We start from the raw sequence: 25,234 nt of genomic DNA, 5'->3' as shown, positions 1-25,234 counted from the left end.
CCAGAATTCTCCAAGTCACTACCTCACTTGAGATTCTCTTTTCTTACCTCTTGCATTTCCATAGTGATTTTGAGTTCCACAAGTTCTGGGTGTCAAACAAGGGTTTGAACAACTTCTAAATACCATTTAGAAGTTGTTCATACCTTCCTTGACCTCTGAAAAGGTCTCTAAACAAAAATCACCATTTTTGGTTCATTTTCAAAGCTTTTAAGCACATAACTTGTCCAAACTCAAACCAAACACTTAGCCACTCAAATAACCTTTCAAATAGCTTCTATATCACATATAGAAACTGTCCATAACACTCAAACACCTACCAAAGGCCTTGAACCAGAAATCACCATTTCAAAACTCCATTAAAGGACCTTTGAACTCAAACTTGCCAAAACAAAATCTACTCGTGCATTTTCAGGCCTTTTATGTTTGTTAGCTTCTAAACATCATATAGAAGCTAACCAAACATCTGTTTTGCATCTAGAACACCATTTCCATAGCCCATTAACCATAACTTTTTCTCCTTCAAATGGAAATCGAATTCTGTTTTGCAGGTACAATCAAAGAGTTCTAAGCATTGCAATAGCCTCCCTAAGGTTCATAGAAGCTGTTTGAGTCCTTGAGGCATTCCCAGGTCCACCACATTGCTCTCCAGACCTCCATTTTCAGAGGTATGTAACTTGATTTCGAGCTCCCTCAAAAGGAGCTCAATTTATGTGTTTCTTGTTACCAAAATGTTCTGTTTCACACAAGGAATGATAGCCCTAAGGTCCTGAACATTGATTGTTTGATTTAAGAGTTTAATTTGAAATTTGATTTTTAGGGTTCATACAAGTTCTGGTTAAATTCATGAGTTACAGTGTGAATAAATTTATGAAAGTTGTATGGTTGAATTCGTGATGATTTTCTGATCAATTTAGGGTCTTAAATTTTCAAAATTGATGCTTATTTGAGAAAATGGTAAAATCACCATTGATGGTGGTGATGTTGTTCACGTGAAGAAGATGAAGATCTTCTGGGCTTTTTGAATTTGAAAATGGCGCGCAGTTTTAAAATATATTTGTTAGTTTGCATTCCACTTACGACTACATCGTAATAGCACACTTGATAACACATGCGCCCTTAAGACTCTCATGCCCAAGGTCTAGGGTTCGAATCCCCCTCGCCCCAGACTTTTGTTTTATTTTCTCATTTTTTTCATGTTAACTAAACTTCATATTTTATGAACTGATTGCATTGTGTTATCACCACACGCGCCTAATAGAGTTGGTTGTTGTTTTGAGTAACAAGCCTAAGGTCTTGAGTTCAAACCTTGTTGAAGACAAAAGTCTTATTTTTTTATCACTTGTTCATTTAGGTTTTTATATAACTTTGAAAAATCACCAAAAATAGAAAAATTAATCTTTTTAATCCCTTCTTTTTTGTGTGTCTTATTTAATTAGTGTATTTTAATACCATGATTAAAAATCACAAAAATATTTATTTTATTATTACTTAAAAATTAATCAAAAACAAGTCTTTAATATATTAAAAAATCAACAAAAATAGGTTTCTTTTTGAATATTTCTCTAAGGTAACTTAGTATATTTTTGTCAATATTTGTTTAGGGTTAGGTTAGAGTGTCTTTTACTTATCTATGTACCCTTTGACCATTTCTCTTAAAGAAATTGGTATTTAACAATTAAAATTAATTAGGTTTAGGCGTGTGTTTAAAAACCCTAATTTAAAACCCTAATTTTAAAACCTTAGGTTTAAAACCCTAACTAAAAAATTTGCAACATGTTGATCTTTGTAAATCCATGGTTATCTTTGTACATACTTGTTGATTTTAATCCATGTCTTGTGCCTAATTGTTAATCCTTATCTTTATACATAGTTGTTGATTTTATATCCATGTGATTTGTACTTGTTATTATTGTTTATCTAACCAAATGTTTAATTATCACATTAATCATTCATCATTCATACATGATTTGAATACAAGGGCTTAGATACATCCATCTCTTGCTTGTTAACACTTACTTGTTTGTTCTTGTACATACATAAGGTATTTATTGCTAATTGTTTAAGCTTGATGTTTTATCCAAAGGATGGGAATGATATTGACTAAATTGTCAAGGTACTTAAATTCTTTTCCAATCTCTTTTACTTTTGTGTTAAGTATTTTAAAGCTTTTCACTTGTTTATGGTTCAGTGTTGTTAAAGCTTAGCCAAAACCCTTTTATTTTGAAACCTTGGTATTAAGAATAGAATTATTCCCGGTGAAACTATTCTTGATCCATTGATCTTGTTTTCAAACCTTGGTGTTAAGAGATGAATTATTCCCGGTGAAACTTCTCTTAACCCATTGACCTTGTATTTTAAAGCTTGGTCCTTCTTTGATTTGTTTTTAAATTTGTTAAGTATTTTAAAGCTTAACCTTTTAAAACTTGTTAGGTATTTTAAAGCCCAATCTTCTTTTAAACTTGTTAAGTATTTTAAAGCTTAACCCTCTTTTAAAAACTTGTGAGTATTTTAAAGCTCACACCCAAAAAGATTTTGGCCACTTTGGCCCCCTTCTTTCCTTTTTTAAAATAAATAAGAGGAACTACAGAAGCTCTGACTTCCCTATTGCACTTAAGGGGTATGTAGGCCTTAGATGCGATATCTTATCGAGCTCACTTTCAAAATTTCTCTTCCCATCCCCACCCTCTATTTCAAACAAGTTTTTCACATAGGTTTTTTAACAAAAAAAGGTTATTTATAAACAAAAGATAATAACACAAAAACAAAAAGGTTCCCATGGAGTACCATGGATATGAGGGGTGCTTAAAACTTTCCCCTTGTATAATAAACCCTCTGTAGCCAGATCTCTGATAAGTTTATTAGTTTTGATTTTAAGAACTTATGTGGGTTTTATTCGCTCTTTCACCCATTCTTTTTTGGAAACAATAAAGCGCGGTGGCGACTCTGACTAAAATGAGCTAAGTCTTCCCATGACTCTAGTCTCACCAAATTCACCGCTATAGGTGTATGTCTACACCAGAAGACTTTATAATACAAAAGTTAGTCATAGAAGAAAAGAAAATGTTTGTGGTCCTATTACCAGACAAGGAACATTGGCTTTAATCTCATTGATGGCATTCCTCCAGGGAATAGCTTTATCCCGAAACATGAAAAAGTTCCTACAATTCTAAATTATGCTCAAAACATTGACAATTCAAGCTTGAATCATCACCTTGCATTTTGTTGTCCAACCATTGTCACATAGCTTCCAGACATCATCCAGAGAAGAGAAATGAATCCTGAAACCAATAGTCATAAAATTCCAAGACCAGATATTATGAGCAAAGGAGCAACCATAAAAAAAATATAGAAAGATTTCTTCATGAGCATGACAAAGAGAACATCTTGAGGGTAGATATCATCCTCTTTTTTTCTTCAAATTATCATCAACGAGGAGCTTGTTGTGTATTAATCTCCAAGAAACCAATGACTTGGATGAAGGGATGTCTTTGCACTAAACCAAGCTAGCCCAATGCAGCTTAGGAGAATACTTGGACTTGAAATGAAAAGAATCTTTAAGAGTTAAATGACTAGAGTCCAGACCTAACCATATTAGATTGTCTTCTGTATCTTCTAAAGGTAGGATGATCTTATCAGCTAATGAAGCAATGAGAGGAAATATTCTTTAGAGATTATGAGGAAACAACCATTGCTTGTTGTGAATGAACATACTGGATTTATGATAAAGATGTCTGAACCAAGAAAGATGAACGTGCAATGTATTCACAAGGCTATCCTCCCCGCACCAGTGATCAAACTAGAAAATAATATTCTCACCATTGCCCACCAAGTGCCTAGAATTTGCCTTGATGATGTAAAATTCAATTCGTACACCACTCCATATGGAAGAGGAAATATGGTGATTTATGCATCCAGAGTCTATCAACACTCTATGCCTCAAGATGATGACCCAAATCCTCTTTTGAGTTACACGATTCCCAGCAAAGCTTGAGATTAACAACCTCATTGAGAGTAGAAAGAGACCTCAAGCCCATGCCACCCTCAATTGTAGGCATGTAGAGCTTCTTCCAAGACACAGTCGCCAACTTTCTATGCTTAATATCCCTAGACCACACAAATTTCTTCATTCATCTCTCCATGTCCTTGATCAAAGAATAAGTGTTAGACGACAAGACCTTTTCTAGAGGGGGTGAATAGATCCTCTAATTCAAAATTACAAGTTTTAAAGTTTTTGAAAAGAGTGTAAACTTTGGCCAACGGAAGTTTCGCGTTTAGATCGAAAGTCGTCCAAACCGAACAATAAAAGTTAACAATTGAATCCTCAAATTAACAGTTCAAGTATTCACAAGCTAATCAATTTCCAACTAATTTAAGACAAAAAATAATCAAGTGTCAAATTATCGAATACTTGGTGTGCGATTGATTTTTCAGAAATTTCTTTCAAGTTTGTTGATACTCAAATCCTCTTGCAATCAAAGTGATTGAAAGAACATCAACAATTCAATCATTATTAAAAAAAATTCAAGAATTTTTCTACGAATAAATCGCTCAATCAATGTGTTAAACAATTTGATAATGGAAATTTAAGTGCAAGATAAGTAAAGAGATAAATAGATAGATAGATAGATATATAAATAGAGAGAGAAAGAGGACACGGGGAGTTTGTTTAGGAAGTTCAATGATCGTCCTTGCTATGACTTTGTCTGCCCCCAATTCCAATTTGGAATTGAGATATCAACCTTACTATGCAAAAAATCATTTACAAGAGATGTCAAGAAATCCAACCCTACAAACCCTATGTTTGATGTTGATCCTTGCACTTCTCTTTCCTTGATCTGAGTTTGATTAAGTCATCCAACAAACACCAAGTGATTCACCGTCTCACACTACTCTTTTGTAAGAAACCACAATTCTTCAAAGCCTTCATTCGGTCGAATCCAAGTTGCAAGTTGTTGTCCCAAGATTACCAATTAATTCACTATTTCATGCTACTCCTTTGCAAGAACCACCCGTTCTTCGAATCTCCTCATTCGATCGAATAAATTGCATAAATCTTGTCAATAAACCTCAAATCCACACTTTGATCTTGGAGTAAAAACCGTCATAATTTTTCGATCAACCCAATCTTAGGTTACAACCAACCTAAACAGAACATTATCAACCAAGTCTATATGGCACCCAAACAATGAATGATTATGTATACTTTGTTTGTGTGTATGCATAGAGGTTGAAGATGATGAGAAATCTTAGTATGTGTTTATAGTTTCATCTAATTGGAAAGATGCATGTATGATGTATTTATAGTGGTGCAAGTTGGAGGCAAAAAGGAAGATCCAAAAATGTGAGAAAAATACAAATTTTCTAAAAAATAACAATATGTGTCAACACATATAAGTCATGCGTCGACCTGTATTGACACATGCGTCGACCTGTAACAGGTTATGAGTCGACACAAAATTACAGAAACTTTAGGTTTTTAAAAATGCAGAATATGTGTCGACCTGAAACTCGTATGTGTCGACACATAGAAGAAATTTCTTCAATATATATCGATCTGAAATACTGTAGTGTATATGTCGACCTCTACACTAGCTATTTGAGTGAAAATTGATTTTTCAAACCTGAAACTGATTTTTGATGCAATGTTGTAACACGGTGAACTGACTTTATTATTTTCGCAAATAAAATGTTGCGGTGTGCAAGAGTCGCCACCGACTTTTATTTTGTCAAATGTTAGGAAAGGTAAAAAGTACAGAAAAATACCTTTTGAAAAGAAAACGGGCTCGGGGGGTAAGTTATGAAAAGGGAAGGTGTAAGCACCCTTTTCATCCGTAGTTTTCTACGGGCTCTTAATTTGCTTAGCTCATGTTTGTTTGTTTTGAATTGAAAAGGGGCATAAGGACTTTAGCGTAAATGCGTAGCCTTAGTTTCTTGAAAGAGTATTGAAAATATATTTTTAATTGAGCTAGGCATATTAAGAGCACTACCCTAAATAGTTGGTCTTTTTCTATACCTTTTAAAGTTCCTAGGATTATCCATACTATATAGAAGTAGGAAATCCTTTTATATTGGACATGCGGGTCAGCGAAGGGTCATCGAGGTCGTTGAAAGCAACAGGTAGAGGTGCCTTTAGCAATGTTCGAAGGGACAATCATCGTTTCGTAGGCAACCATTCGAGGGACTAGATCATATCATTGTAGGCAACATCGTGGGTCATTGATGGACTTATGATCTTTCGATGATTTTTAATCGAGGGACTTTTGCTAATGGGTACCTCTATATTCGAGGGACACGACCATTTATTCGTAAGGCAACCAAGAGGGGCGTACCTTAGGGGTGAGTGTGTGCGAGTGAGTTAGGTTCGAGTATATTATCTTGAATTAAATTAAACTATGATTCGTTTTTAGTCTTATGATACACACCTAATTACTAACAGTTAATATTTGCAGAAATTTAAAATGCGGAAAAGTAAAATTCCTACGCTATTACACGGCTTCGGGGATTAGGGATACATAACCAAAAATGGGGGAAGTTCGAGAACGTAAAATGCGGAAAAATAAAGATCCTAAGTTACTATTACATCCCATAAGCAGATACAAAAATTCGTAGAAATGTGGAAATAGAATAAGAGAAATTAAGATATGTTAATATACATAATAGTCTGATTGCTCAAAGTGTACCGTCGACATCGATTAGATGCTGAGTGCGAATTGTTGTAGATCGATGCTAATGGTTGTGCGAATCCGGTGAGAAGAGCTCGCGGCTACTGCTTGTTGTCGTGGGGCTGTGGATCTGATGTTTGCCGAAGTAGATCCGGTGTTGACGTGTGATTCGCAAATCTGCAGATCAGAAGGTGAAGGAGTGCGGCCGGAGTTGTTCGATGCCGTGGGTGATTCTCGGTTGTTTCGGATCTTCTTCTATTTTCGGTTTAGATCTGTGAGCATAGTGAGTTTGGTCTCTGATTCCTCTTCTTCTTTTTTCTGAAAATAACAAACAACAATTTGTACAGGTTGTTAGTTTTGATACATAATAAAGCTTTGCGGTTTGTTTTTACAGGTTAAATGTTATGGCATTAGCATGGTGATGTTATTGATGATGAATGAAGTTGATTGTGAGGGAATGTTGAAGCAGTGTTGCGTATGTGCTGTTGTTGTCTCCGCGGTGATTGCTTGGACTGGAGAATGATGTTTAGAACTGTGAAGTTGTTGGTGTTGTGCGGCTGTTGGTTTTGTTTCTTCTACTTATGCGAATTTCCTGCAAAAAAGAAAGCACAAACAGATTTTTGTTGTAAATACGTTTTGATTCAATACTTTTTCATTCTTCTTTTGTTCTGTTCATTAGTTCATGTTTGTGTTCATGTGTATGGAGTTCATGGTCGGTTTATGTTAAATGATTTACATGTGGTGATTGTTAGATTTGTGTTAGTACTGATGCAAGTTAATGAAATTTTACCGATGAAATTAGTAAGAATATAAAAGAAAATATAGTTTAGAATATGAATGCATCGAACTCATGGGTTATAATGTATGAATGAAAATAGAGAAAGCTGTAGTAGTCTGGAAAATATATACAGTGAAAAATGTAGAAAATTGGTGAATTATCCATAAAAGAGAAACTTATTAGTTTGTGAATAAAAGCAATTAGAATCATCCGGTTAGAAACATAAATTAAAAATAAAAAGAATAACATAAAATATTAGTGGGAGAGTCAAAGATTGTTGAATTTTGATGGGGCCATCAGAGAATCATCATTTGGCTTAAAAAACAAACAAATTAAAAACGCGGAAGGGGTCTCATATTGAAATCATCGGCCAAACAATATATAGATTTAAAAAAGTAAAAAATAAACTTTGTAAAAAATTGTGAATAAAAGAATTAGAGATTGTGAGAATGGTTAGAAAAATGTTGATGGAGGAAAGTTTCAGGAAATTGTTGATCGATTGATGGAGGAAAGTTTCAGAAAATTGTTGATCGATTGATGGAGGAAAGTTTCAGAAAATTGTTGATGGAAAAGGAGGGTGGACAGTCTCTTATTTATAGACTTAAATTAGGTCAACATCAGTCCAAAATAAGGAAAAAGTCCAACCCAAAGGCCCATGAAATTTCTTGGTCCCCAAGATTAAGAACCTGGACGTACTTGTGTCCAGGTTCGCCCAGGTGCAAAAAAGATCAAAATAGTTTTAAAAAAAAAGAAATGCACCAAGCGAGAATTGAACCCGTGACCTTTTGTTTGCAAGCCTTACTTTCTAACCAACTGAGCTACGTTATTTATTTGAAATAAAAAGCCAATTGAAAGCATATGAAGCATCGGCCAACATTTTCTATTTATTAAAATATAAGAAATTTAAGAATAAACTACTATATTTTAAAATTGACTTTAAATCGAATATTTATAAAATTCAGGATGTCAATGTAAATGAACCCGAGATTTTATAAAATCCAATTTTTGAAATAGTTTTGAATTTTTGAAAAGTGTGGGCAAATTTTGGGGTATGACAGCTGCCCCTGTTCAATCTTCTTAAACCTGAAGATGTAGATTGGCTTGTATGTCAGTCGAAATCTGAAGGTGGAAGAGGATTGAACACTAGAATACCCAGAAATTTGCCCTTGCTGAGATAGGGACCTTTTCTAGAGATGGGCTTAAAGATGCCACCTGCCTTGATAGGTTGAAAGTCAGAATGAGTCGTACCTTAGACTGTATCTGAAAGGATATACTTAGGATGAGTCGTACGTTAGACTGAATCCACTGTATTGGTAGATGTATGGATAAGCCGTATATTAGGCTGAATGATGGGTCGTACGTTAGACCGGATCCAATTTGCATTTGATAAATGTCTAGAAAGGCCGTGCGTTAGGATGAAAGATGGGTCGTACGTTAGACCATGTCCCCTGTGTTGATAGTTGTCAGAATACACCGTACGTCAGGTTGTATCCTAGGATGAGTCGTACGTTAGACTGGATCCTTTGTATTGAGAAGTCTTTGTTTGAAATGTATCAGAACGAGTCCTACTTTAGACCATATCTGTTGAAGGATGTCAGAACGAGTCGTCCATTGGACCATATCTGTTGAAGAATATCAGAACGAATCATACATTGGATCATATCTGATGGAAGACGTCAGAACAAATCGTACATTAGACCATATCTGTTGGATAATGCCAGAACGAGTCATACATTAGACCATATCTGATTGAGAATACCAGAACGAGTCATACATTAGACCATATTTGGAAGTAGGACATCAGAACGAGTTACTCGTTAAACCATATCTGAAGGAGAATGTCAGAACAAGTTGTACATTAGACCATATCTGATGAAGGATGTCAGAACGAGTCATTCGTTAGACCATATCTGAAGGATAATGCCAGAACGAGTCATACATTAGACCATATCTGACTGAGAGTACCAGAACGAGTCATACATTAGACCATATCTGGAAGTAGGACATCAGAAAGAGTTATTCGTTAAACCATATCTGAAGGAGAATGTCAGAACGAGCCGTACATTAGACCATATCTGATGAAGGATGTCAGAACGAGTCATTCGTTAGACCATATCTGAAGGATAATGCCAGAACGAGTCATACATTAGACCATATCTGACTGAGAGTATCAGAACGAGTCATACATTAGACCATATCAGAATGAGTTATTCGTTAAACCATATCTGAAGGAGAATGTCAGAACGAGCCGTACATTAGACCATATCTGATGAAGGATGTTAGAACAAGTCATTCGTTAGACCATATCTGGACTTGAAGTGTTGAGAAGTAGTTGTTAAATGTTGATCGTGTCATCACCGTTCGTGGTAAATGAGTTCTTGGAAGGTCGATCATGTCAGCACTTTTCGTAGTAACTGAATTAGATCTTTGAAAGATGATCGTGTCTACACCATTCGTGATGATAGAATTAGATCCTTGTAGGTTGGTCGTGTCAGCACCGTTCGTAGTAACTGAATTAGACTTTGGAAAGACGATCGTGTCTACACCGTTCGTGATGATAGAATTAGATCTTCGAATGTTGATCGTGTCAGCACCGTTCGTAGTAACTGAATTAGATCTTGGAAGGATGATCGTGTCTACATCGTTCGTGATGATAGAATTAGATCTTGGAAAGATGATCGTGTCCACACCGTTCGTGATGATAGAATTAGATATTTGGATGTTGATTGTCTCGGCACCTTGTGGGGTCACCAATTTAGATCTTGTAATGTCGATCGTCTCAGCACCTTGTGTAGTAACTGATTTAGATCTTAAGAAGATGATTATCTCTGAACTATCTCTGGAGAATACCCGGAACTAAGTATCAGAATTAAATCTTTGTCTTGATTATCTCTGAACTATCTCTGGAGAATACCCGGAACTAAGTATCAGAACTAAATCTTTGTCTTGATTATCTTTGTACTATCTCTGGAGAATACCCGGAACTAAGCATCAGAATTAAATCTTGGTCTTGATTATCTCTGAACTATCTCTGGTGAATACCCGAAACTAAGTATCAGAATTAAATCTCTGTCTTGATTATCTCTGAACTATCTCTAGAGAATACCCGAAACTAAGTATCAGAATTAAATCTTGGTCTTGATTATCTCTGAACTATCTCTGGTGAATAGCCGGAACTAAGTATCAGAATTAAATCTCTGTCTTGATTATCTCTGAACTATCTCTGGAAGATATCCAAAATTAAGCATCAGAATTAAATCTTTATCTTGAATGAGTGTCATAATTAAATCATTGACTTGATTATCTCTGCACTATATCTAGAAGATAATGTTCATTTGATTTGTAGGAATAGACTGAAAAAGCAACATTAGTTTTATGCAATATCGTGATGCATGTATTGTGTAATGAGGTTCTCAAAATAAACGAGAATGTTGTATGTTATGTATGTAATGTGAATGAGGTCCTCGAAATAAACGAGAATGTTGTATGTTATGTATGTATTGTGAATGATGCATGGATGGACTATGTAGTCGAAGCATATTGGAACTTTGTATAGCAACTGCTGGTTGAGAAAATAAATCTCTGTATGCTGCTGGAGATGATGACAAGGTGATTGTGTTGAGAATTCCTGTCTTTCGTTCGAGGATATCCAGCTGGTGATTTTTATTACCGCTTGGGGATGAAAGTAGCTTGAGTGATTTGATCCTGATGTGCCCTGACTGGGGATAAGAGAGATGGATAACTGACCAAGTTTCCACTATGAGTGCCAACTTTACTGGGAACAGTGAGTTTGAATAAACCCTGTTGGAGAAGAAGATTGTATCGGAGAGCCTATAGTGTTGGGGAGCCAAGTCTCTGTTGGGAAGAGATTACTTGAAGATTACTCCTCGAGGATTACTCTGTGGGGATATTGTTGTGAAAAAAACTTTGTGGGTAAGATCCCTTGAGATTTCAATTTTCATTGCCCCCGTGTCACTTGCTGTTGGAAAACATTTTCTTAACCATATGTGGCCCTTTGCATGGGGAAGTCTATCTTCCCATGGAGTCGGTAACCTAGTATACTTGATTCTCGAGATTACTGGAATTAGAACTTCGAAGGAGATAATGATCCTGCTGCTAGTAGCTAAATAGCTTTTGCTGAGATTTGTGACTAATGCAACATGCCCCAAGTGATAGACTTGCCTCTCTGACTGTTTAGTGCCTTTGAGAGATTCTCTGAATCTTGACTTGATTGCCCAGATGAATGAGATAATAACATGTCATGCCCCTTGTATATATAATCTTTTGACTGACTGAGTTAGGCGTACGAGACGTATCTGCAACTTTATCTGTCGGGGGGACTTTCTGAGATTCGTGCTATCATAAGCAACATGCCCCTGTATCATGAACTTAGGAGTCATGCCCTTGGTTGATCAGGGTTGGAGGTAATTTCAACTGTGCTTGGGTGAATTCCCCTGATTGCCCAACGCTTCTGAGAGATTCTTTGAATCTTGACCTGATTGCCCCAGATATCTGAGCGCTTACTCGACAGAGTATTTCGACTGCCTTTTTTCTGAGGGTGATCAAAATTTGAGATATTCTTGCTTGAACCCAACGGAGTTCTGAAGACAACTTACCCCTTGAGAGGATTAAACTTTTCATCTTCAGTTCATGATGGAAGCTTTCCTGGTGTCATGTACTTGTTCATATGCAAGAATGTTTATTATGAGAAATATAATTCTAATGCAAAGTTCATGTTTGTCTTGAAGTTTTTTAAAAAAGAATTTTTTTGAAAGGATGTCAAAACATCGATTTTTGTGAAAGGTGGTGTGATACCAACTCAAGCGTTTTAGCAAAACTCCTAGGAGTCAGTTTACCATATTCTCGTTACAGTATGCTTTCGAATTAACCCTGCTTCAATTAGGACTTTTGAGGGTTGTAACCTGGCCAGGTTCACGATTTTTAGAAAAAAAAAGGATTTTTAGGCTCAAAATTTTATTGGTGCCCACCCCCTTCATGATGTCCTCCAACCTAAGTTCAGTTAACTTGACGCGAGCATTCATCCTTCAAGAGGAGTTTGAGATGTACGATTGAGGAGTTGATGAGGTGTTTGGACATGGCAGTCACTTACCTTTTATTCTTGATGTCTGATCACACGATCTTGAATTTATAGACACGCGAATTTTCCCCTTTTGTTGAGAATCTTTTTTGTTTCCCTAACTTTTGCCTGGACAAATTCTTTTGAATTCCGAGTTTGAAGTCCAGCGGGATGCCCTAATTCTTGCCTAAGTCATTGTTTTCAAGTTGTTGACTTAGCAGGCTTTTTTTCTTTTTTTTTTTGATTCATTCCTTTTTTTTAAACAAGTCGTATGATCCTGGGACGTCTTCGATTCGTTGTAAACATTGTGACTACCTCATTTCTTGGTCGATGAGGGATAACCGTTGTTGTATCGTCATATTTTGACCTTCTATTGCGAGGGATAACCATTTTGTTTTTTACTAACCTCAACCTTTTGAAGGATAACCATTGTTGTGTCCTTAGATGTGCACTCCTGGTGAATTTTGAATGCTCGATCAGATTAACTGAACACTACCCTGCCCCTAGGTTAAATGTGAGGGTTTTTTCGCATAGAAAAGAAACTCCTACTTCAAGGCTCAAAGGGGTTGACAAGGGATTAACTTCCTTATATCTCCAGTGTTTGGGGATTTGAAACAATGCCTGTACATCATCAACAAGGTTTTACTCGAAAGCACACCATTTGAGATTATTGGTATCATATGTTCGTCATTCTCCCTTCAGAGTCATCATGCTTTATCACTGAGAGTTTGGTATCACAAGCAAAGAAAAACATATTAGAGTGAGAGTGAATGAATTTTTTCAAGACAAACATATACAATGCATTATTTTTATAGTTCAAAAACAAACAAGTATTGCATATAAACAGTATTGAATCAAAACATGAAAGACTACGCATGAACACGCATGATGATATAGAGATTGTCAAAGTTGAGGAGATTTTCTCCGTATGGACTTATTGCTTCATAAGATCCATTGAGTCGAAGAAGAACTTCAAATCTGGCATACAGGTGTAAATGTGACAACCTTTACGGCAACCACGTCTTGAACCTTTTCTCTAAATGGCTGACAATCATCAATCGAATGGCTAGGTGCGCCAGTGTGGAAAACAAACCAGGCGTTTGTATCTGAAACTGTAGATTACTTCTAGGGAGAGGATTCCGACGAAGCCACACAAGAGTTGTAAGTGTACAGCTTCAGGGATAGTACGAATAAAGTAGTAAGAAAGTGAGAAGCTTGTCCTTTGGAAACTTTGGTTGCAGCTTCGTTTGAAGACATTTGACTTTCTTCTTCGACCGTCCTTCTGTAAGAATTAAGCTCACCATATCCAGTGGTACTTTTGAGTTTAAAGGCATATGGATAAAGGAAAATAAATCCTCTTGCCCCTTGATAGGAATTGTACCTTTGAGTTTGAAGGCATTTGGCTAGAGGAAAATAAATCCTCTTGCCCTTTGACGGAAGTTTATTGTACTCTTGATTTTGAGCATTATCTGGCTAAAGGAAAATAAATCCTCTTGCCCCTTGATAGTCCTTCCATAATAGTACCTGAAAACTATGCACCTTAAATCCCTAAGATCCTTGAAAAAGGTTAGTCAACAGGTTATGTAAAAGCATAAGGTAGTATGGACAAGTACGTCCTACAAACAGAACCTGCAAGGAAATCAAGTGGTTAGATAACACTCACAAGCAAGTCACATAAGTGTCCTTAGGTTTAAAGGCTTGCATGAAGTCGGACCAGGTAACTACCCTTCCCCAATAGGTACTTCTAACGATAAGGATGAAATCAGCAACAGGTTCTACAAAGTTACTCAGAATGGTCAGTCCTTCTAAAGCACCCTCGAACATGATACATACATACCATGCAATGATACTTTGGGAAAGAACCTATCTGAGTTGTAGTATCGGGTAGCGACTATGCCCTCAACATACATCAAGAGTAGTCCCCCTACTACGTTCCTAAAGGCCAAGATGGGTTAAAGGTAACTAAAGGTCCTTAAGCTCCGACTCACCCACGGATATCCACACGAACCTCCCTCATACAAGAGAAGCATGCAAACACCCATAGAGGCCTAACTTAAGCGTGAACTCTCATATTGACCAATCCTCCACATACATGAAGGAGATCGCCATGACTATGCCACTTCCTATCTTAAGGTGCACTCGAATCCGGGTATAGGATTCATCTTCCATTCAAAGCCCAAGCAACCTTGAAAAGTAAAGCAAACAAAACAAGCATATTATATGATCTAAGCTCTAAGGTAACCCCTCTTTTTAAAAATCCCTAGCAGAGTCGCCAGTTCTGTAACACGGTGAACTGACTTTATTATTTTCGCAAATAAAATGTTGCGGTGTGCAAGAGTCGCCACCGACTTTTATTTTGTCCAATGTTAGGAAAGGTAAAAAGTACAGAAAAATACCTTTTGAAAAGAAAACGGGCTCGGGGGGTAAGTTATGAAAAGGGAAGGTGTAAGCACCCTTTTCATCCGTAGTTTTCTACGGGCTCTTAATTTGCTTAGCTCATGTTTGTTTGTTTTGAATTGAAAAGGGGCATAAGGACTTTAGCGTAAATGCGTAGCCTTAGTTTCTTGAAAGAGTATTGAAAATATATTTTTAATTGAGCTAGGCATATTAAGAGCACTACCCTAAATAGTTGGTCTTTTTCTATACCTTTTAAAGTTCCTAGGATTATCCATACTATATAGAAGTAGGAAATCCTTTTATATTGGACATGCGGGTCATCGAAGGGTCATCGAGGTCGTTGATAGCAACGGGTAGAGGTGCCTTTAGCAATGTTCGAAGGGACAATATGATCTTTGCATTGTAGGCAACATCGTGGGTCATTGATGGACTTATGATCTTTGCGATGATTTTTAATCGAGGGACTTTTGCTAATGGGTACCTCTATATTCGAGGGACACGACCATTTATTCGTAAGGCAACCAAGAGGGGCGTACCTTAGGGGTGAGTGTGTGCGAGTGAGTTAGGTTCGAGTATATTATCTTGAATTAAAGTAAACTACGATTCGTTTTTAGTCTTATGATACACACCTAATTACTAACAGTTAATATTTACAGAAATTTAAAATGCGGAAAAGTAAAATTCCTACGCTATTACACGGCTTCGGGGATTAGGGATACATATCCAAAAATGGGGGAAGTTCGAGAACGTAAAATGCGGAAAAATAAAGATCCTAAGTTACTATTACATCCCATAAGCAGATACAAAAATTGGTAGAAATGTGGAAATAGAATAAGAGAAATTAAGATATGTTAATATACATAATAGTCTGATTGCTCAAAGTGTACCGTCGACATCGATTAGATGCTGAGTGCGAATTGTTGTAGATCGGTGCTAATGGTTGTGCGAATCCGGTGAGAAGAGCTCGCGGCTACAGCTTGTTGTCGTGGGGCTGTGGATCTGATGTTTGTCGAAGTGGATCCAGTGTTGACGTGTGATTCGCAAATCTGCAGATTAGAAGGTGAAGGAGTGCGGCCAGAGTTGTTCGATGCCGTGGGTGATTCTCGGTTGTTCCGGATCTTCTTCTATTTTCGGTATGGATCTGTGAGCATAGTGAGTTTGGTCTCTGATTCCTCTTCTTCTTTTTTCTGAAAATAACAAACAACAATTTGTACAGGTTGTTAGTTTTGATACATAATAAAGCTTTGCGGTTTGTTTTTACAGGTTAAATGTTATGGCATTAGCATGGTGATGTTATTGATGATGAATGAAGTTGATTGTGAGGGAATGTTGAAGCAGTGTTGCGTATGTGCTGTTGTTGTCTCCGCGGTGATTGCTTGGACTGGAGAATGATGTTTAGAACTGTGAAGTTGTTGGTGCTGTGCGGCTGTTGGTTTTGTTTCTTCTACTTATGCGAATTTCCTGCAAAAAAGAAAGCACAAACAGATTTTTGTTGTAAATACGTTTTGATTCAATACTTTTTCATTCTTATTTTGTTCTGTTCATTAGTTCATGTTTGTGTTCATGTGTATGGAGTTCATGGTCGGTTTATGTTAAATGATTTACATGTGGTGATTGTTAGATTTGTGTTAGTACTGATGCAAGTTAATGAAATTTTACCGATGAAATTAGTAAGAATATAAAAGAAAATATAGTTTAGAATATGAATGCATCGAACTCATGGGTTATAATGTATGAATGAAAATAGAGAAAGCTGTAGTAGTCTGGAAAATATATACAGTGAAAAATGTAGAAAATTGGTGAATTATCCATAAAAGAGAAACTTATTAGTTTGTGAATAAAAGCAATTAGAATCATCCGGTTAGAAACATAAATTAAAAATAAAAAGAATAACATAAAATATTAGTGGGAGAGTCAAAGATTGTTGAATTTTGATGGGGCCATCAGAGAATCATCATTTGGCTTAAAAAACAAACAAATTAAAAACGCGGAAGGGGTCTCATATTGAAATCATCGGCCAAACAATATATAGATTTAAAAAAGTAAAAAATAAACTTTGTAAAAAATTGTGAATAAAAGAATTAGAGATTGTGAGAATGGTTAGAAAAATGTTGATGGAGGAAAGTTTCAGGAAATTGTTGATCGATTGATGGAGGAAAGTTTCAGAAAATTGTTGATCGATTGATGGAGGAAAGTTTCAGAAAATTGTTGATGGAAAAGGAGGGTGGACAGTCTCTTATTTATAGACTTAAATTAGGTCAACATCATTCCAAAATAAGGAAAAAGTCCAACCCAAAGGCCCATGAAATTTCTTGGTCCCCAAGATTAAGAACCTGGACGTACTTGTGTCCAGGTTCGCCCAGGTGCAAAAAAGATCAAAAATAGTTTTAAAAAAAAAGAAATGCACCAAGCGGGAATTGAACCCGTGACCTTTTGTTTGCAAGCCTTACTTTCTAACCAACTGAGCTACGTTGTTTATTTGAAATAAAAAGCCAATTGAAAGCATATGAAGCATCGGCCAACATTTTCTATTTATTAAAATATAAGCAATTTAAGAATAAACTACTATATTTTAAAATTGACTTTAAATCGAATATTTATAAAATTCAGGATGTCAATGTAAATGAACCCGAGATTTTATAAAATCCAATTTTTGAAATAGTTTTGAATTTTTGAAAAGTGTGGGCAAATTTTGGGGTATGACAAATGTAATCCATTTTTTAATGCATGATATCTTTCTCAAATTTTTTTTGGATGCATTCTAAGATCCCTAATGCTTAGGTGCACATAATGACTTAGAGGTACAGTTTAATGTACATAAATGGTAATAGTTTCCTAAATTTTGAAATCATGCAAAACATCTAGTGGGTAAGTGTACTCACAAGAAGGCCAAGCATATGTAGTGATGGAGTAAATCATCATGCTGTGAACAACAAATTTCACCAACTAAATTCTCATTGCAACTGATAAAAGGGAAGCTTTGAAAGCTGCCAAATTACACTTGACTTTGTCAATTAGGGGTTGAAAATGAATCAACTTAGCCTTTCTTTTAAACATGTGGATACCAAGGTATCCTAAAGGGAGATTCCGCACCTAGAAGCCAATGATCTCAGCCAAAACCTCCCGTCTCCTCTGAGACATAGCACCATAGAAAATGGTGGATTTAGAGGGAATGACCCACTGACAATAAGCCAAAGCATACATAGTGAACAAGTTTTTCAATGCCAGCAGGTTAGACCTCTTGCCTCTGCAATACACCAATATGTTGTTTCCATTCAAACAGTGAGAGGGCACCAAGACACCTCTATAGGCCTTGATAAAATCCAGCTTGCCATCAGCAAACAACTTTAAGATTTTACTACTGAGCACAAATTTATCCATACAAAACAAAAGAGGTAATAGGGGATCACCTTTCATCACACCCATTGAACAAGATAAGTAACCATGTATTTCCCTATTTATGGATATGGAGAGAGTATCAAATCCAAGAATATATTCATTCTAATGGAAAAAAATTTCATTTAAGCCAAAGGCTTTGAGGACCTGGATGAGAAAAAACCAATCCAAGGTGTCAAAAGCCTTAGCGACATCTCAAAGCTAAGTCTCCACTAAACCTCCTAGTTTGCATGAAATTGGCCACCTTGGAAGCAAGGCAAATGCAATCCTTGATGTTACTACCCTGGACAAAGCCTATCTGCTTAGAAGAGACCAAGTTAGGCATAATCTTTGCAAGTCTATCAACCAAGATTTTAGAAATCACTTTGAATGTGAATTAAGGGATGATGTTGAAGTGTAATCCAAATTTTACACTTAGTTAGCATTTCATTTAAGTTTCATTTAGAGTTAATTTGAGATGCATTTTAATTGAGTAATATATAAACTGAGTTTGTTAAGTTTTGAAAAGGTTAGTTAGAGATTATTATAACAGAATTTCAATTCAGTAGAGAAAGTTAGTTACAGTTTTATTTCTTTCTTTTCTTCCATTTTCATCTTCATCTTCGACCTTGGCCTCCAAGATTAAGCATATATTGTATATTTTTTATTGAAATGTTTTCATTTTTCTATTAATATTTTCTATTATCAAATTAATAGATCTAATTAAAAATAATAATTTTATTTATTGACACCCATTTAATCTTATTCTGATTTGAGATGCACACTCATCCTAATTGGCTCTGTTCGGGGTTCCGGCAAGCGGTGAGTGATTGTGACTTGATTGATATCGCTCTTGAAGGATACTGAAGCGGTAAAAAATACTCGAGGTGTTCACACACTCGAAATACAACAGAGTTTCCACCAAATTTTATTTATTCCAAGAAGGAAAGGGAAAATATCGATAAAACCCACGAAGATAAAATGAAAAAAGATAAGATGGTCATCGCAACCAAATTAGGGTTCGGGAGTCGTTTTAGCAAGGGGAAGGTATTAGCACCCCTCACCTCCATCGTACTCGATGGGACCCATTTAGTTTTGTTTTGTGAATGAGTGTTAGTGTGATGTTTGTGTTCTTTAGCTTATTAATCGAGAAAAGATAAAAGAAAGGATTTTTAGGGTTTTTATTATTGTGAAGAAAAAGAAAAGACTTTTTATTATTATGCTCACCAAGACATTTGTATCTTGTGCCTACGTATTCCCTCGTGCAATGGTAAAGTCAGAGCAATCGTAGTTCGGGCAAAGAACCATGAAAAGTTTGTTGGTTGATTTTAGCGAGAGGTACTCGGTCGCTTTCAAATGGAGACAATACTATGCGCACATGGATATGGGATCACTACAAGAATGGATGACTAAATCAAGAGTAAGACGAGATTTTGGCCATCATCGCATTCAAGTGGAAGATATTTGATCTTCACATGTGGAAGTATGTTCGCATTCGTTTATGAAAAGAGGTTTAAAAAATGAAAAGGGCATAAGGCAAAAAGGTTTGAATGAAATCGAGATTGTTTCTTTTTAAAGGGATGTTTAGTGAGCATTTTGAGCATAGGTGTGCACCTAGCGCGTTGTTCACCCAATATATTCAAAAGGATGCGAGTCTAATTGTCACTTGTTATCCAAGTTGGTAAAAGAGGATATTGACGGACTTTTAGTAAAGGATTGAGCATAGGTGTTCACCTAGCGCGTCTTTACCCAAGATATTCAAAAGGATGCGAGTCCAAATGTCACTTGTTGTCCAAGTTAATAAAAGATGATGTTTGCGGACATCTAGTAAAGTGTTTGAGCATAGGTGTTTGTAACACCCCATATTTTCATTAATTGATTTAAATTGGAATTAAATTATTTATTTGAAATTATTTGGCATTTGATTGGATTTAATTGAAGAATTATGGAAAAGGAGATTATTGGGCCAAATGTGGTGTTAGTAAAGAGGGGGTGCTATGATAGTAGGCCTTTTACTAAATTAAAATCTATTTTCATAAAAATAAGGAATTGAGGAAAAAAGGAAAATAGATGTAGAAGAGGAGCAGAAGAGTAGAAGTGCTGATACGTGAAAGAGGAACAGAAGAGGAAGAGGGCTAATCAAGATCCTCGGCTAAGGTAAGGGGGGACTCTTCCGGTTAACATCTTTTATCGTATTATAGATAATAGTACTGATTTAGATGCATTGTTTGTGTCAATTGGTTATATGCTAGATTGGGGTTTTGGGATGATTTGGAAGGGAATTGTATGATTTGAAGAATTGTATGATTAAATGATCCTCTTTGTGTGTTATATTTGTGTTATAACATGTATGTGGCTGATATGGTGGTATTTGAGGTTCATGACATAACTTGGTTTGGGTTTTGGGGATTTTGGGGTTAATCCCGTAATGCTGTCAATTGCGATGAGAGCTCTGACTTTAGCCAGTTCGCGCCGCGAAGGCGTAGTTCTTTTCTCGTTTTGCGCCGCGAACCTTTGTTTGTGCCGCGAAGGCGTGTTTTCTATTCGTTACGCGCTGCGGACTGTGTGTGGCGCCGCGTGCTGTAGCGATAATTGCTTTCTTTGAAAAATGTAAAGATGTGTAACTTTCAAACCGTAATTCCGTTTTAGACGCCGTTTTGGACGTTGTTCCTTAAATTGAATGCTCAACCATATTAAATAAAGAAAACAACAATAACTTGATTTTATTTTGAAAAGTATCGTTTTCTCCAAATGTGGTTTATTCTTGTTTTGCATAATTGATGAGGTGCAATGAATTGTTGGTTGCATAATTGAATATGTGCAATGATGTGTATTGTTATAACGTGATTTCTCCTGCTTGTTATGCAAATGGATGTTGTTCATGGTAAATATGATTATCATGCATTTTGATGAATGATGATGTAAATGCTCTCTTGTTGTTGGGTTGATTTGTTGTACTTGGTACACGAATGTGAGAGGTGCTATTGTTGTTGCACTGTGTGGTGAATGTTTTATCTGTTATGATGTCGTGGTTGTAACTGGTGATTGATATACATATATTGTTGATGTAAAATATGTGTTTGTTATGGTTGAGAAATATCATAACTGTGTGTGGCTATTGATTATTGTGTTGGTTGATGATTATGACATTTGGTTGTTTAATGTTGATGATGAGCATGTTATGGGTGATACATGCATTTTATAATCATCATGTGGATGATCCTTGACGATGGTGGATCAGTGGTAGCTAATTCCCATTGTGTGGAATTAGTGAGTGGGTGTCGCCGTATCCTTGACGATGGTGGATCGGTGAGATGGGTTATCCCAGATTTTGGTACCACATGCATATAGTTGCATTTGCATTAGGCTACTTGTATGATTATAACATGAATGGAAGAGTGCCCAATGTTATAATATGTGATGATTGTGTAATTGTTATGATTTGTTTGGATGAATTGTGGCGTTGTCTTTTGGTAGTGTATTCTATTTTGTTGTTGGTTTGTGTTGATGAGTACTTCCTGACAATTTGAATATAATGAAATTGGGTGAATAATGTGACTATGATGTGTTATTGTTTATGATTCGATAACATTTGTTAATTGTGAATGAGACTCACCCTTACTGTTGATATTTTCAGATTGAGGATAGCGGCTTTTGGCTCGGTGAGGATTAGCTTATGAGTCAGTTTGTTTAGTATGGCGTCGGTGTCATGCTCTGATATTGTAACACTAGGGGAACGCTAGTTTAGATTTTATGATGATACTCTATTTTGTTGTTATTAGAGTAATTTTGTGGGATATTGCATAGATGATGTTATGCTTATCCGTTGTTAAATGTTCCGCTGTGTAGAAACATGATCTTGTTAAATTGATGATTTGTCCCTAAGTGAAGCATGACAATTGATTTATGATATTTTGTTTTAAATTGAATTGTGGCACCCTTATTTTCATGTTTTACTCTGAATTATTTTATTAATTTCCGCGGGGTTTAGAAGGGTGTTACAGTGTTCACCTAGCCATTCTTTATCCAAGGAATTCAACAGGAGTGAGTCCCATTGTCATTTGTTGTCCTTGTTAATTAATGTGTTTTAATCCAAAAGATCAAGGTATTCAAGAGGTGTACACTTCTTGCCACTTAATCTCTTGATTTGATTAAGAAAAGGTTCTAAAAAAAACTTTATTTAATGTGTTTTAATCCAAAAAATTAAGGTATTCAAGAGGTGTTCACCTCTTGTCACTTGATCTCTTGATTCAATTAAGAAAGGTTTTTAAAAAAGTTTTGTTAATGTGTTTTGATCCAAAAAGAATCAAGGTATTCAAGAGGTGTTCACCTCTTGTCACTTGATCTCTTGGTTTGATTAAAGAAAGGTTTTAAAAAAAGGGTTATTTAATATATTTTAATCCAAAAGAATCAAGGTATTCAAAAGGTGTTCACCAATTGTCACTCAATCTTTCGGTGTGGTTAAGAAAAAGAGAGATTTTTGTAAAGAAGAAACTCAACGTTAGATCGAGAAATTATTTGTGACGACTTAGCGTTGGACCAAGGTTTATTTATTTTGGATTGAGATTAATCTAATATTTTTGGTGTTTTTAATAATATTGAAAGAAATAAATAAAAAGTTTAATTCTAAAATAAAAATATTTTTGTATTTTTAATAATAATAATAATAATAATAATAATAATAGAAATTAAAATAGTAAACCAAAATTAAAACTATGGGAATATAAATGACAGATACCGGTACACGTGGGTCAAGTGTCGAGGCTCTGCACATATGATTGAGGAAAGATTAGACCGAGCCATGGCGAAGCCAAGATGGATAGAGTTATTCCTGAATGTTTCCCTGACAAACCTCTTGGCATCTCATTCTGATCATAGCCCTATTCTGCTATCGTGCGACTTACCACAACGTAGTAATTATAGGAGGAAATTCCGCTTTGAAAACAGTTGGCTTCAAGAACTGGATGTTGACGAAGTTGTTCATGCGGGTTGGTTACAAGGTGAGAATATTGAAGTGGAGGGTAGGCTCTCTAACTGTGCAGATAATCTGGAGGTTTGGATTAGAAACATGAGAAGGAATATGAAGGATGAGATAAATCGTCATCGAGTAATAATGGAGATGTTTAGAGGTGGGAATGACCAATAAGCGGCAGAGAAATTCCTAGAGGCCCAATCCGAGTATAATAAATCTACTTTAAAAGAAGATTAATATTGGAGACAACGCTCTAAAATGCATTGGTTGCGTGATGGCGACATGAATACTAAATTTTTCCACCAGTCTGCTACTGCTAGGAAAACTTTAAGAGGATTGACATGTTAAAGTGTGAAGATGGTAGTGAAGCTACGGATCAAACAACTCTTTGTGACATAGCCAAAGCTTATTTTGAAGAACTGTTCAGTGCTGGCATAGGGAGCTATGACCCGTTGCTTTGTTTGATTCACCGAAAGATTACCAATGTCGATAATATTCAGTTGCTCTAACTGCTCACTATGCTGGAAGTTTGGGCAACCCTTTTTGATATGCATCTTGATAAGTCCCCAGGACCGGATGGTTTAACCCGAAGTTCTTTCAAGCATACTGGGATGTTTGTGGCGAGGATATCTACCATGCAGTCTCGGTTTGGCTTAACAGAGGTTTTTTTCTAGTTTCGCTTAATGAAACTAATATTTGCCTATTCCTAAAAGTGCTAAAACAAGTTCATTGAAAGAATTTAGGCCCATTTCGCTTTGTAACGTGATTTATAAGATTGTGTCGAAAGTGTTGGCAAATAGGCTCAAGAAAGTGTTGGATAAGTGTGTGTCTAAAGAGCAACCGGCTTTTATGAAAGGTAGATCTATTTTACATAATGCGATGATTGCAACTGAAATTATCCATCATCTTAAAAGAAAGACGGTTGGTAGGAAAGCGTCGTTGGCACTTAAGATTGATATTAGTAAGGCTTATGATAAGGTGGACTGGGGATTCCTGAAGGGGATGTTGATGATATTGGGGTTTGTAGATAAATGGATCCATTGTATGATAATGTGCGTGACTTCGGTGAACTATTTTGTGCTGGTAAACTCTGACAATGTTGGACCTATCGAACCAGGAAAAGGCTTGAGGCAAGGAGACCCACTATCTCCTTATCTCTTTATTCTTATATCGGAAGGACTCACTACTCTTATAAAGAGCTCCATGGCCAGGGGCGATATCCATGGTATCCAAGTCTGCAAAGGGGTACCCAGTGTGTCCCATCTGCTTTTTGCTGACGATTGTTTTCTTTTTTGCAGGGCCAACCTTTCAGAAGTACGTCATATCATGGAGTTACTTGATTTATATGCCAAAGCGGTTGGACAAGAGATTAATATTTCAAAATCAGAGGTTTTCTTTAGCCGCAACTTGAGCACCTCAACGCAAGAGGATCTAACTAAAGTCATGAGGGTCCGACACGTTTTGGGTACCAGTAATTATTTGGGGCTGCCATCTTTGATAGGCAGGAGCAAGAAGGCAACATTTTCCTTTATCAAGGATCGTATCTGGAAGCGTATTAATTCATGGAGAGGAAGGTCCTTGTCTAGAGCAGGTAAAGAAACCATGATTAAGTCTGTTCTCCAAGCTATCCCAACTTATATTATGAGTGTCTTTCTTCTTCCGGATGGTGTGATCGATGACATTAAGAAAATGATTAATTCCTTTTGATGGGGAGGTGGTGCTAATAGTAAGGGGATTAGATGGATGTCGTGGAATAATCTAACTTGTTTGAAGGCGGGAGGTGGCTTGGGGTTTCGGGATTTTAAAGCTTTTAATATGGCAATGGGTGCTAAACAAGGCTGGTTTATCATGTCTAATCCTCAAGCTCTCGTATCCAGAATATTCAAAGCAAGGTATTTTCCGAGAACTTCTTTCTTTGATGCAACTCTTGGTTACAATCCCAACTTTGTTTGGAGAGGTGTTTGGAAGGCTCG

At 36.3% G+C, this 25,234-nt stretch overlaps 1 protein-coding gene across 1 annotated transcript; it reads left to right on the top strand.

Moving 5' to 3' along the window:
- Nucleotides 1-23,090: 23,090 nt before the first annotated feature.
- Nucleotides 23,091-23,435, top strand: LOC131649139 (uncharacterized). Its single transcript, XM_058918889.1, has one exon. It carries the CDS (start codon nt 23,091-23,093, stop codon nt 23,433-23,435), a length of 345 nt encoding a protein of 114 aa, XP_058774872.1.
- Nucleotides 23,436-25,234: the final 1,799 nt, after the last annotated feature.

This window comes from Vicia villosa, linkage group LG2 (assembly GCF_029867415.1).
Source record: "Vicia villosa cultivar HV-30 ecotype Madison, WI linkage group LG2, Vvil1.0, whole genome shotgun sequence".
In the NCBI taxonomy this organism is placed as follows: domain Eukaryota; kingdom Viridiplantae; phylum Streptophyta; class Magnoliopsida; order Fabales; family Fabaceae; genus Vicia; species Vicia villosa.
This window is presented reverse-complemented; position numbering and strand designations above follow the sequence as displayed.